The 13,230-nt window shown below is 29.7% G+C and overlaps 3 protein-coding genes across 3 annotated transcripts; all 3 read left to right on the top strand.

The window, feature by feature from the left end:
• The first annotated feature begins 276 nt into the window (after positions 1-276).
• On the top strand, positions 277-3,552 carry LOC124929249 (protein POLAR LOCALIZATION DURING ASYMMETRIC DIVISION AND REDISTRIBUTION-like). The gene is made up of 3 exons (XM_047469557.1): positions 277-862; positions 1,064-1,500; positions 3,178-3,552. Exons 1-3 carry the CDS (start codon positions 442-444, stop codon positions 3,436-3,438), a joined length of 1,119 nt encoding a protein of 372 aa, XP_047325513.1. The 5' UTR covers positions 277-441; the 3' UTR covers positions 3,439-3,552.
• Positions 3,553-3,827: 275 nt separating this feature from the next.
• LOC124930334 (cytochrome f-like) lies at positions 3,828-4,496 on the top strand. Its single transcript, XM_047470686.1, has 2 exons — positions 3,828-3,856; positions 3,950-4,496. The coding sequence occupies exons 1-2, from the start codon at positions 3,828-3,830 to the stop codon at positions 4,494-4,496; spliced, it is 576 nt and encodes a 191-aa protein (XP_047326642.1).
• Positions 4,497-5,710: 1,214 nt separating this feature from the next.
• Positions 5,711-7,692, top strand: LOC124929250 (eukaryotic translation initiation factor 5A). Its single transcript, XM_047469558.1, has 5 exons — positions 5,711-5,904; positions 6,455-6,577; positions 6,672-6,728; positions 6,884-6,958; positions 7,273-7,692. The coding sequence occupies exons 1-5, from the start codon at positions 5,782-5,784 to the stop codon at positions 7,375-7,377; spliced, it is 483 nt and encodes a 160-aa protein (XP_047325514.1). The 5' UTR covers positions 5,711-5,781; the 3' UTR covers positions 7,378-7,692.
• The last annotated feature ends 5,538 nt before the right edge of the window (positions 7,693-13,230 follow it).

Genomic DNA, 13,230 nt, shown 5'->3' with positions numbered 1-13,230 from the left:
AAAACTTACCAAATATTTTTATTTATCAATTTTTACTTAAAAAGATTTCATATACTTTATCTTTTATATAAATGAAAACCAATTCTTTCTCACTTTTTATTTAGTAATTTTAAGAAATGATGGTGATAATCATGATAAAATATCAGTTTTCAAATTAATGCAATATATATTTTTTATATTTTAGGAATAAAAATAAGATTATATATTGATTTTTCTTTATATATATATAATATTTATAATTGATGAATAAAATGCATAATTTTCTTTATTTCTAAAAAGGAGTGATGAAAATCTAGAGAGAGAAAGTTCATTTTCCCTCCACTTTCTTATTGAGAAATGGAGGCTGGTCTACTCTGTCATTCCAGGCGTTTAATCTGATTCGGTCTTCTTTGTTCCTGAATCTGATTACTTGAAGAATCGGTCTCAATTCTCCGTCTTGAAATGCAAATCGCCGATATCTTGATTTCTAACGAAGACGATGTAAACATCGGCGGTGGCGGTTCTACCCGCACCTATTATGCTCATCAGCATCGCTGCGGCAGCAAGAGATGGAAAAGAAGAAGACGTATGGTAGCAGTTATTCATAATAACGTGTGTTTGGCTCCGAAGTTTTTAATATCACGGCTGATGTCTTCGGCGAGGAAGCTGAGAGGACGGAGTCAGACGAAGAATGGAGGTATGGAAAGAGAAAGAGAAAGTAAGAGAGGAAGATCATTAGGATCGGTCGTGAAAAGAGAAAGGGAGGATGATGATGATGATGATAATATGCAGAACTCTTCTGTGAAGGTATGCGATGATAAAGTTTTACCGATTCACACCGCGGAGAATGCAAAGGTTGACTGTGAGAATCTGGAAGAATCAGGTTTGAAAACATCAGATTTTATTTCTTAGATTCATATTTTGTAATGCTAGCTTTTGATGAACTCATTAGGTAAAAAAAACCTAATGAAATTTTCCATAGAATCAAAAAGGATAGATTCTCTAAGCTAAATATCTTTTGATTCATCTATGTATATCATTGATTTGTTACACAGTTACTAAATCGAATTATTGTCTGATTCAGGACAGAATAGGAACATCACCTATTTCAATTTAGCTATTGGATTTTGCCTAGTTCATCTTATTGTTTCAAGCAAAAAAGAATTAAGTGAGAGGCCTAAATTGCGTAAAAAAGTTGAACTGGTTAATGCCAAGGAGAAATTCAAGAACGAGCACAGTTCTATGTTGTACTCGCTAACAGAATCAAATGATATTAGCCATTACACGTCTACGACAGATGCCAAAGAAAATACAACAATTGACAATCTGATTGGAAATCCTCTTGCTTTAGAAACAACGGGATTGTGTGATCAATCTCTGGCAAGCACACGAACGACAGAAGGGAATAGTGTAGGAAGAATGGATCAGCTTGAGACAGAAATGGAATTTGAATTAGAGCGTCTCCAACTCTTCCTGGATATGGAAGATGCTTCAGACCACCCAAATCAGCAAAAAACAGAGGTACTGATAACATATATACAAGTATTGCCTAAGACATTGCTACCTTTCTATTTGCCTTAAATATATTCTGAATTTTTGCTCTCTTGATTCATTTTAGGGTGAAATTACTAGTTTTTGAATCATTTTATAATGATAGAAAGAATCTGTCTGGTATATAAATTGCAATTTTTGTTTGGTGTCTTGTTTTGTCTACTAGTATTGTCCAAAACAATGCTACCTTTCTATTCAACTTGCATTTTTTGTTTGTTGCCTTGTATTGTCTGGTTTGAAAATTGCAATTTAGGTCTTACATACATAAACTTTGTCACGAATACAGTTGTGAATCCTTAAATTTGATCTGAATTTGTACTCTCTTGGTTCATTTTGATGGTGAAATTACTAGGGTTTTAGTCATAATATCTTGATAGAAAGATTCTGGCTAGTATAATAATAACTGAAATTTTTGTTCCTTACCTTGTTCTGTCAACTAAGGCTTTGTCTGGGATTATTTCGAAATAATCTGTTTTTTTCTGGAAAAAGCTTGTTTGATGTCAAAATACTTTGGGTAGGTCAAAATGTTGATTTACTTAGGTTTAATCCAAATAAACAACATCGGACAAGGCCTAAGTCACTATAGTATGGTCTTACAGAAACTCTTTAAGGATTCTTCAAATTTTGCAATTATTTTTGTATAAATTGCAATTCTTTGTTTATTTGAATTTTGACCCTAGTAGAAAAGTTCAAATTCATTAACTGTTCTTACATAAACTTTTCGAATTTGATCTGAATTTATACTCTCTTGGTTCATTTTGATTGTGAAATTACTAGTTTTTGAGTCATTATCCTGATAGAATGATTCTGACTAGTATAAAAATTGCAATATTTGTTCCTTACCATGTTCTGTCAAGTATGGATTGTTTGATGTACGGGTTATTTTGAAATAATATATATTTTTTGGATAAAAACTTGTTTGCTGTAAATGTGGTTTTTTGGGGTTATTTAGGTCAAGTGACCTTAGTATTGAATATTTCAAAATACTATATGAAATAAACCAATAGCCTGTTTCCAAGAAAACTGGATTATGGGTGAAAAATCTTGTTTGATCTTACTTAAGAAAAACAGTTTATTTGGGCTCTTTTTCTAAACTACCCTTACCTTAATTGATGTACAATAAACATACTTTGAAAAAGAAAAGAGCATGGCCGTTTAGTATTTTAGTTCATTATTTCATTGAATTTTACGAAAGAAGTGTTTGGTGATGTTGATTTACTTGGGTTTAATCGTAATAAACCAGATCAAACAAGGCCTATGTCAGTATATTGTGGTCTTCAAACTTTTGAGGATCCTAATTGTAAATCCTCAAATTTGATCAGAATTTATACTCTTTTGATTCATAGAAAGATTCTTACTAGTATAAAAATTACAATTTTTTGTTTCTTACCTTTACCTTGTATTGTCAACTAACAGAAAGGCTCTCTATTACAGAATCCCATGTTCTCCACACAGGGAGGGACAAAACAGTAAAATATATTTTTTTTAAATATGACTGTTTTGCCCCTCCCCCGAGGGTAACTGGGGATCCTTTCTGGTCAACTAAGGGCTTGATTTATGTAAATGTGGTTTATTAGGGTTATTTAAGTCTAGTTACAAAAATATCCTTAGTATATCAATAAACTAGAAGGTATTTTGGTCTTGCAGAAACTTTTGGAGGATTCAAGTTGTGAAGGGAGTAGCACAATGGCAAGCTTCAGAAAAGCGATTGACAATCCGAAAACAACAGATACATATTCGGGGGGAGTGAATCCAACCGAACTTGACATTAAATTGCGCGAACTACTGGAAATTAGACAGGAAGAAAGGATAAAAGAGTTGGAAACTGCATTAAATAATGCAAGACAGGATCTTTATGAGAAAGAACAAGAACTTTGTTGGTGGAAAGACACTGCAAAATACAAATAATTTGGATTTGTAAGTCGTAAATCGTAATTAATCCACGATGAAGCTTTTTTTATATAAGTTAGTTATTGCATTTGAGTGTTGATAGTATATGATAAAAAGTTATATTTGATATAATTAGGTGTTCCCCTTTTTTTATGAATTTGTTTTTGAAGTTTCCAAATGTGGTTAATCACAAAGGAAATAGAATAGAGAAAATTATGAAGAACAGTTGTTTATTCTGCTATTGTCTTTCTTTTTTATTTCTGTTATTGAATTAATTGAGTTTTTATATTATTTGATCATGTTTGCTATAATATGGATAATTTAAACCAAGAGGCTCATTTTTTATTGTGTTTCTATTATTAGTTACCCTGTTATTTATAACATCCTTTAACTTTTTCGAGAATCTAATGCCTGAAAACCCAAGGTTCCTCCGCAAGTTCGTCCAAGTTAAAATTGAATTTGTCATTTGAAATATATTGAATATAGAGAAAGTCAATATGAATATGCTATTAGAAATATACTGAATAAGAACTGCCTTAGTATATTTAAAAATATATATTAAAAAATTCTCAAATCTCAAATCCCAACTAGCTAATAAGCCCGTGGATATTGAAGTTCCACAAGCAGTACTTCCTGATACTGTATTTGAAGCCGTTGTTAGAATTCCTTATGATATGCAATTGAAACAAGTTCTTGCTAATGGTAAAAAGGGGGGTTTGAATGTGGGGGCTGTTCTTATTTTACCTGAGAGTTTTGAATTAGCTCCTCCTGATCGTATTTCCCCTGAGATAAAAGAAAAAATGGGTAATCTGTCTTTTCAGAGCTATCGTCCCGATAAAAAAAATATTCTTGTGATAGGGCCTGTTCCTGGTCAGAAATATATTGAAATCACCTTTCCTATTCTTTCACCCGATCCCGCTACTAAGAAGGATGTTCACTTCTTAAAATATCCTATATACGTAGGTGGAAACAGGGGAAGGGGTCAGATTTATCCCGACGGAAGTAAGAGTAACAATACAGTTTATAATGCTACAGCAGCGGGTATAGTTAATAACATATTCATTACTATTAGATGATTGACCATATTTTTGGAGAATACCCATACATGTGAGCATGGTTTGGAGGAGATTCTCTTATGCTATGAATCTTAGTAGTTTCTCCGAAAAATTGGTATCAAATTAAAGAGTTGGCGCTTTGAAAGGTCATAAGTCGGACATTTGGTGATAATGTGTTTAAATGTTATTTTGGTACGATTATTTACCAAGTCCGGGTGAGAAGGAATGCACTTATTTTGTTAAGAGTTAGAAGGAAGGTGGATCAAATATGGGGATATCATTCTTGATGGTCAACAGCTTATACATCCATGGAGACAAATTCTTATGACTATGCAAAATTGGGATAATTGTAAAAAAAATAAAAAAAATTTGTCCATCAAGTCATAAGAAGTCACTAAACTCTCCAACTTCAAGGCACGATAAACTTATTTATTTTGTTGTAGCTTGTTTGTTTGTTTTTCATTAAAATAAGGTTTATCTAGTTTGATTTAAGAGAACACATCGTTGGTTTTTCCTTTTTAGGATTTTTTTTTTTAATGAGACAACATTTTCTCAAAAACAAAAATATACCTAACAAAATATTTAACTATTAAAAATTTATATAAAAAATATATATATAGTAATTGATTTTCTTTAGTATAAAAATTCTATGGACTATAATAGCCCATAAATTAACTGGGCTTACTCTCGAGTCGGCCCGACGTGCTTCGTGCAATATAAATGGGTTGAGAATCTTGAAATAATATTAATTTGTGGCATATATTACGGAGATATAAAAAAGAAAATAAAGTTTTGTAACTAATATAATTTAATAGTGATATATATTCGTCAATATCAAAATTTTCTTTGAAAATTTGTTAATATTAAATCATATATTTTCTAAATATTCAAAATATAATATAACTTTTATTATTTTATTTGATGCACAAATAATATATTAAAATATTATCTAAATTATAATATATTTTATATTTAATTTGGTATAAAATAATTAATTTTAAATAATAATAATATTTTATAAACATTTATATTAAAAAAATCCTAATAACAAATAACAAAAGAAGAGTCAACCCTAACCTTTAGCAACAACAAAAAAAATTAACAAAAAGCCCTGATTTCTTGGCCTAATATGGACCGTTCAAGATTTGGATCAGTATCCAACGGGCCAAATAAAGGGCATCTCCACTTTGAAAACCCTAGCTCTAGCATATAACCTTTGATCGCAGTCTTCCTTTACATCATATTCTTCCTTTGCTAAATAAACATCCAAAGGTGAGAGCTTTTAGAGAGAGAAGGGTAGTTTATTATGTCTGACGAGGAGCATCACTTTGAGTCCAAGGCCGACGCCGGCGCATCCAAAACTTATCCCCAACAGGCTGGAACCATCCGCAAGGGAGGTCACATATGTATCAAAAACCGACCCTGCAAGGTAAGATTTGTTATGGGTTATCAGATTTTTGTTCTAATATTTGTTGATTCATAATTTTCATTGATGGGTTTTTGATGAATCGGAGATCTTTGTTGAAATAGAGAGGTTTGAGAACTTTTTGATTTGAGTGACTATATCAATAGATTATAGATCTAGATTATCATTGATGAATTTTCATAGATCATGTCTAGAATTTATACACAAGTGATTGAGGGTATTTATTCATTGAGGATGGACTGTTTTGGATTTGATTGTTTATTGCTTGGATCTTGTTTGATGTAGGGTTTTCTTGATTGAAAAAGTGGATTGTTTGTATTTATATAGTTTTATGTTTGATGGGACAAAGGGTTTTTTGGATTAATCTCAAAATTCAAATAATCCTTGATCAAACAAAGGTTTGAAATTGTTGATCTGTTTTATTAGTTTTCTGACATGACAGCTCCTATTACAAAATGGTTCAACTTTTGTGAAAGTTCCAAAATTGCATGAAAAAATCATGGTTATTGTATATGATTATATTCTAATGTTCTTTTTATTTGTAAATAAACAGGTGGTTGAAGTTTCTACCTCCAAAACTGGGAAGCATGGACATGCTAAATGTCACTTTGTTGCCATTGATATCTTTACTGCAAAGAAGCTTGAAGATATTGTTCCTTCTTCTCACAATTGTGACGTGAGAATTCTTGTCTTTGTAGAATCATTTTACTGTTCCTACTTTCGGTTGCTTTTAGTATCTGTTTTTGATGTTTCTTTTGTTTCTTGTTCAGGTTCCTCATGTTAACCGTACTGACTATCAGCTGATTGACATCTCTGAAGATGGTTTTGTAAGTCCTTTCATGTCTAACCATTGATTATCTGCTAGGTCTATGTAAATGTTTCATCTGTTTGATCTTTTTCATAATTGATTCATGAATCATAGTGCAATAGAGTTTGAATTTCAACATATAAGTGACTAAAACTTTCATTGTTTCCACTGCAGGTCAGTTTGCTCACTGAAAATGGAAACACCAAGGATGATTTGAGGCTTCCCACCGATGACGCTCTCCTTACCCAGGTACTCAATTAGCATCTTTGGAAGCTACTTTTTTTAGTTAAAATTGAAAGTGTTTGTCCTGTTGTTTAGATTTCTTTTGGTATACAATTTTATTTTCTAAACCATGAAGCAAATTGTATAGTGATTTTTGATAAACATAACAAATGTATATTCATTCTTATACATCTGGGATTTTGTTGGAAGTTGAGAAGATGAAATCAAAATCAATTAGGCTAAAACTATAGATGATTGAAATGACCCATTTAGCTCTTTGATTCATCCAAATTTGCTTGCTTTTTAATGATTCTCAATGAATGATTTATATCTTTGCACAGATTAAAGATGGGTTTGGTGAGGGTAAAGATCTGGTTGTGTCGGTTATGTCAGCCATGGGAGAGGAACAGATTTGTGCTCTTAAGGATATCGGCCCGAAGAACTAAGTTATGCTTGAACTCTGTTTGTTTGCATAAATACATGCAGAGGAATGATAGCATTTTCTTGGCGGTGTTATGTAAGCAGCATGGTTGGTTGAAACTTAGTTTGGAATGAATCAAAACTGCTCTCTATCTACGTTTTTATGTTGTCCACTATTTTTCTTGGGTTGTATTTGGTTTCAACTGATTTCTTAATCTTTGTTCTTTGGAGGGTGGATTTTATTTGAAACTTATTCCATGTTTGGAAATTTCTTATTCTCTCTAAACTTCCTGGATCATATTATCATTTTTGCATTCTAATCCAAATAAGTTATTGAGTTATTTCCAAATTTTATTTCATTTATTTAAGTTTTGAAATAAGCCTTTCATTTTTTTGTGGCACAGCATGTTTTTTTAGTTTAATTGATTGTTTTTGGAAGTTAATAGGTGATTATATTTATATATGTGGTTTTTTTACTTAGGAATGATAGTATCAAAATCAATTGTTTGGTTAATGGGTTTGAATCACATAATGGAAGAGAGTAAATTTAGCAATTTTTAAATAAAGTTTTTTTTGTTTGACTAAGAAAGATTTATAAATTTAATAATTTTGTTTAAATGAAAATAGTATTTATATTGTCTTGGTCAAATGTTGTTCTAAGTAGGTTATGTTAAGGCTTTAGGGTTAATTTTCATCTTGCAGTTATAAGTTGAACAACTCTAATTATTACTTGGTTTTCTCATCTAAAGTTTTAAATCATTTTTTTTGTATACTTGTATTTATCTCATATTTCATTTCAATTGTTTGTCATGTAACTCATTTTCAACTATATGAAAATAATGTTTCTAAATCTCAATGGTGTATTAGTTGTTTAAATAAAAACAAGTAAAATTATTAATAAAAGGGAGAAATTCTCCAATTAATCCACTTCTCTACACAATCATTTGTTTTTATCAAAGTGATATCATTTGACTATTTTTTCTCAATTTAGTATGATCAACACTTTTTAGTTTTTATTGTCATGTATTGATTAAAAAGATATTATCCTTCTTACCCACTTCATAATTATTTAAATGATCTTTGGAAATTCTAATGATGTCTTATATTTCTTCTTCAATTGTTCAAACTCAGTCATTAAAAAAATATGTAAAATCAAGCCGCAAACTTTGAGCAAGATTAAATACTTTTTAATTTTCTTTTGGTTGAAAAGTAAATTTGACTTAAAGAGAGAATTTTTCATTTTTTTTTACATTCAAATTTAAATGAGAGCTTAAACTTCTTCTAACCTTTTATTCTCGTTATGACTATTGTTCTTCAGTAACCTATGCATCACGTCTAATTCCTTTGTATTTCTCGTCATCAACACCACCAAATATATCATTTTCATCATTCTTGACATCTGCGTGAATCAAGTCAATTTACGAGTATTAGCAAATAACCATACAAAGCTACAAGTACAATCGTGTCATCTTAAGTGCATAGCCATATCATCTTATCATCCACAAGAAAGTTATCAAAATTTAAAGAGTAAATAAAAATTAATTTAAAAAAATATATATATCTTACCTTCAACATTGTGACAAAAGTATAATTGCATCTGGATGCACCAAAGTTTGCCACAAAGGAAAAATATTAAAAATATAAACATACTAGCCAAAAATATTGTACAATTCAAAAAATAGAATATTGTCATGAATTTTATTTTTTAAATTCTCAAAAAAGATAGAAGATTGATTACCTCAATATTTGAAAGGAAAAAAAAAAATTGCTCTGTAAAACTCCAATCTATAATAATAGCATTTGAAAGGATAATATTATAGGTAATTAAGGCATCTTTCATGGATAAATACAACATTATTTAATAAGAAACAGTCAAGAATATGATACAAATAAAATGTATTCTTACACAAAATATTCTAAAAATAAGTTACCTATTCAGTGATAAAAATCAATCAAGATTTATAAAAAAAAAAGATCACTGATATTATAAAGAACATTGTTTGGTTAGTACTTTCAACTATAAAATCAAACATTATTTCATCAAATCTTTCATTAACTATGCTATCCAATTCATTAATTAAAATATTAAAATACTTTATATTTAATTATTTTAAAAATATTTTACAATTATTTATTAATACCAATTTAATCTTTTTATCAAAAATAAATAAATAAATTACCACCCATTAACATTTTTTAAATAATTTTCACCATAAATAAAAATATTTTAACTTCTTATAATCATAAGAATTTTGTTATGCTTAAATATATATTTATAATTTAATCTCGTATAGCCTAGCAACAACAAAATGTGATATCCCTAGCTTCTTTATGAGGTTTGGGTTCGAATTCGTCAAACGATAAATTCTGCGTTTAGTTAAATGGTTAAGTGTGTTTGCGGGCTATGTGATTAACCCTTTGTGGCCACATTTTTTCATTTAAAAGCGCTTTAAGTTTAAACGGGGTCATAACTATGAGGTATCGTATTAATTCTTCTTTTAAATCAAAAAAACTAAGATTAGACATAAATAAGCTCAATTAATCCATCACTAAGGCTAAGGATTAAAAAAAAATTCTTTCCTTTTCACTTTTCCACACTTATTTTTTCTTTCCCTCCATTTCTCTTTCACATTTCCTTCTCTATTTCATTTATTATTATTTATTTTAACTTAGATTTCTTTGACAATCTTTTAGTTTAAAAATTTATATATAACTATCATTGTGACTAATTGATTTTATCATATATTATGCCTATTGTAAACAATTGACCATTACTTTTCCTAATCATCTCCAGCTAACTAATAAAATCATTGAGTTACAAAAATGAAGAGAAAACGAACAAAGTAATTTCGATTAAGATGTAAGGTAACATAGAATTAAGTAAAAAATAGCATTTAACTACGAAGAAATTACATCATCATTACATAAAATTGTTTTTAAAGGCCTTTAACCATGTTAATTTTACTGTAGTTAAAGAAAATCTCCCAAGATAAAAAAAAACTAAGTAATAACCACATTTCATTAAAAACAAAAGCAGTAGTTATTTAACTTTAACAGAGTCAAGGATATAACAACGGTATTAATTACCGTCGCTAAATGTAAATGCGTACAAAAAATTAGGTCCTGTTTTTTTTTTCTTTTACCTATATCATGTACACAAATTCATAATATAAAATGGTGAAATTCTAAAATCACAAAATTTATCACATTTATACTTCTAAACTTATCACTTAAAGTATTAAACATCTAAATTTGACATAAAAAATATTACATCAAAACTATATTTAAACTTGTTATACTATTATTAACATTAAAAGTGTTTGTAAAAACTCCAAAAAAGTATTCAGATATAATCCAAATGGTTGACTTGGCTCCATATATGAATATATTTATAACATTTAATTTAATTAAGATATTAAATAAGGAAAGTGATGCCTTGAGTATGAAAACAAAATCCAAACAATTGTGAAATATTAAAAAGAATAATTGGATAAGAGAATTTGACCTGATGTTTGCCCATTTAATAAATTGTAGGAAACAAATGAATTCTCCTAACTGGTATTTCCTCATATATTTACCAGTTCTTGGAAAGATCAAACTTGCTGTAAAATTCTTGATAAACATCTAAATGTGTAGATATATCAAGGAGATGATAACTTGTAAAGATGCTGAAAATCCAAATTGATACATACATCAATGAAAATTATGATTGATCTTCGCAAGTAGAAAAAAGACAAACAAATAAGTTGTTTCTATGTTATAGACGAAGATGAATTTATGTTATTAGAAAGGATCATCTAGTACGGAATCCCTGTTTCCCTCACAGGGAGGGGCAAAACAGTCATATTTAAAATTGACTGTTTTGCCCCTCCCTATGAAGGATCCCTTAACAACAAATCATTTTGTTAAGTTATTGTCTAACTGGGCTATAGCTCGGGTGGCCCATTGACCCAAAATTTAAAAGTTTCATACTTTAACACTAATAACCCTAGATCAATTGCGTAAAGTTCATACGGGGACGTGTTTTTTTGGTCTGTACTCTCTGGCGACTCTGGTTTGAAATTAATTCTCTCATCAGGTTTGTATAATTTTTAGGATTATTTCTTATCCGTCATCTTATTGATATCTATGTGAATCATTTTTATACTCTTTTCGATGCTAATTTTCTTGGCATATGATACATGCAGGTTGGGAAGCTAAAGAAGGTTTCATTGCTCTATTGAGTGCGAAGTTACAAAGGACTTGGATTGTCTCTATATCCGGTAACTATTTTTTATTGTCGATAGGAAATTTAATTCAAATATAGACTCAAATTTTATTATGGATGAATATTATACTTTCAAAAATCGTAGATATCAGTTTATATTATTGTGTTATATTAGTTTTTAGTCTGGTAAATTTCTAATCTTAGCTCCGATCCTTTAGTTATAGATATCATCTCGAATGAATAGATGAGTTTGCTAGAACAAAAAGTGTTTCTTTCTTTTCCTCCATGAAATAGAAACATCATCATGCTTACTTCATTTGTTATTTTACCGGATGATCTTTTTTTTTAAATGATCAATGCATTTTTATTATGAAATTGATGATCGTTTAAACACAACGACAAAATCATAACATTTGTGAAAAGAAAATAACACAAATAATACAAAAACTAACGTGTGTAAAGATCTTTCAAAAGGGCAATGAGTTCTCCGACTGAAGTTGTCGATTTTCAACTTCGAACCTCATATAATGTTAGGATGATAGAATTGTGAAAAATTCACAATGATTTTCCACTTCGGACCTCATATAGAAATGCTTTAGATCTAACCCTGTCTAAGAGTGCAGGGACCACCGACCCAAAAGTTAGAATTAAAGAGCTTGAACATAATATAGGGGGAAAAAATCTTTAAAATCCATTAGATTATTAATCTTTTATAAGTTTTAAAAGCTTTAGATACAGTAAGTAATAAATTATTATTTTTTTGGATTGGGCTTAATCTTAGTACAAGCCCTACATAGATCCTTTACTGCATAAATCCTACTTAGCTAAATCATGAGCCATGAGTCATGACCAATATGTGACAAGAGCCAAAGACATTATTAATAACCTAACTTGAATCAATTTTTGATATGATCAAACATATAACACTTGATTATAAAATGATTTCTCTCTTTCTTCCTGAGATTCCATTTTCAATAATGTTACTCTTGCAAACACATTTAAATAGTTTTCAATATTAATGTTCAAGCAAACATTTAGTCAATCAACATATGTTTGGTTAGGAATATAGAATTACTTGAGTATATTATATTTAAGTTGTAGCATAGGCTCATGGCTCACCAATAAGTTTGACCCCAAATGATATACCCAAATCCCAACTCACTAAAGTTATGGTGATGCAAATCAAACACTGTTTTTATAGGCCATAAGATATGATAGAAGGCTTGATAATTGGTATTGAGTTCAAGAGAAGAATCTTGCCTTGTATTGATTAATAAAGACAACCAAATATCATATTGTTAATGATTTTCTCTACTTTACAGTCGACAATAACTTTCTCGACTTTTACAGTCGACATCGACTTTTACCGTCGGTAATGATTCTATCGACTGTTACAATAGAAATCGACTTTTATAGTCGGTAATAATTTTCTCGATAGTAAGTCGACACTTTTATCGTCGGTATCAAGATGTAAGGAATGATAAATGTGAAAATATTGAAAAAAATGATGGTGGAGGAGAAAAAATATAAGTATAAAATAATTGATATAGGAAGTTTTGTAATTTTAAAAAGAACGAGGGTTCAAGAAAAGTAATATGACGAGAGATATAGATTTGATCAATAAAAAGTTTTAAGCAACACTAACCCTATGTGGCTATGTGGTTGAGAAAGA

The sequence above is a fragment of the Impatiens glandulifera genome, chromosome 3, assembly GCF_907164915.1.
Source record: "Impatiens glandulifera chromosome 3, dImpGla2.1, whole genome shotgun sequence".
In the NCBI taxonomy this organism is placed as follows: Eukaryota; Viridiplantae; Streptophyta; class Magnoliopsida; order Ericales; family Balsaminaceae; genus Impatiens; species Impatiens glandulifera.
The sequence above is the reverse complement of the archived record's forward strand: the minus strand, read 5'-3'. Positions and strand labels throughout refer to the sequence as shown.

Bases quoted from the DNA above. Each gene is read 5' to 3' on its own strand.
- LOC124930334 (XM_047470686.1), top strand. From the start codon at position 3,828: ATGCCTGAAAACCCAAGGTTCCTCCGCAA. The intron at 3,857-3,949 runs GTTCGTCCAAGT...ATACTGAATAAG, and splicing joins AACCCAAGGTTCCTCCGCAA to AACTGCCTTAGTATATTTAA.
- LOC124929249 (XM_047469557.1), top strand. From the start codon at position 442: ATGCAAATCGCCGATATCTTGATTTCTAACGAAGACGATGTAAACATC. The intron at 863-1,063 runs GTTTGAAAACAT...TGTCTGATTCAG, and splicing joins TGAGAATCTGGAAGAATCAG to GACAGAATAGGAACATCACC. The intron at 1,501-3,177 runs GTACTGATAACA...TTGGTCTTGCAG, and splicing joins CAAATCAGCAAAAAACAGAG to AAACTTTTGGAGGATTCAAG.
- LOC124929250 (XM_047469558.1), top strand. From the start codon at position 5,782: ATGTCTGACGAGGAGCATCACTTTGAGTCCAAGGCCGACGCCGGCGCA. The intron at 6,578-6,671 runs GTGAGAATTCTT...TTTCTTGTTCAG, and splicing joins CTTCTTCTCACAATTGTGAC to GTTCCTCATGTTAACCGTAC. The intron at 6,959-7,272 runs GTACTCAATTAG...ATCTTTGCACAG, and splicing joins ATGACGCTCTCCTTACCCAG to ATTAAAGATGGGTTTGGTGA.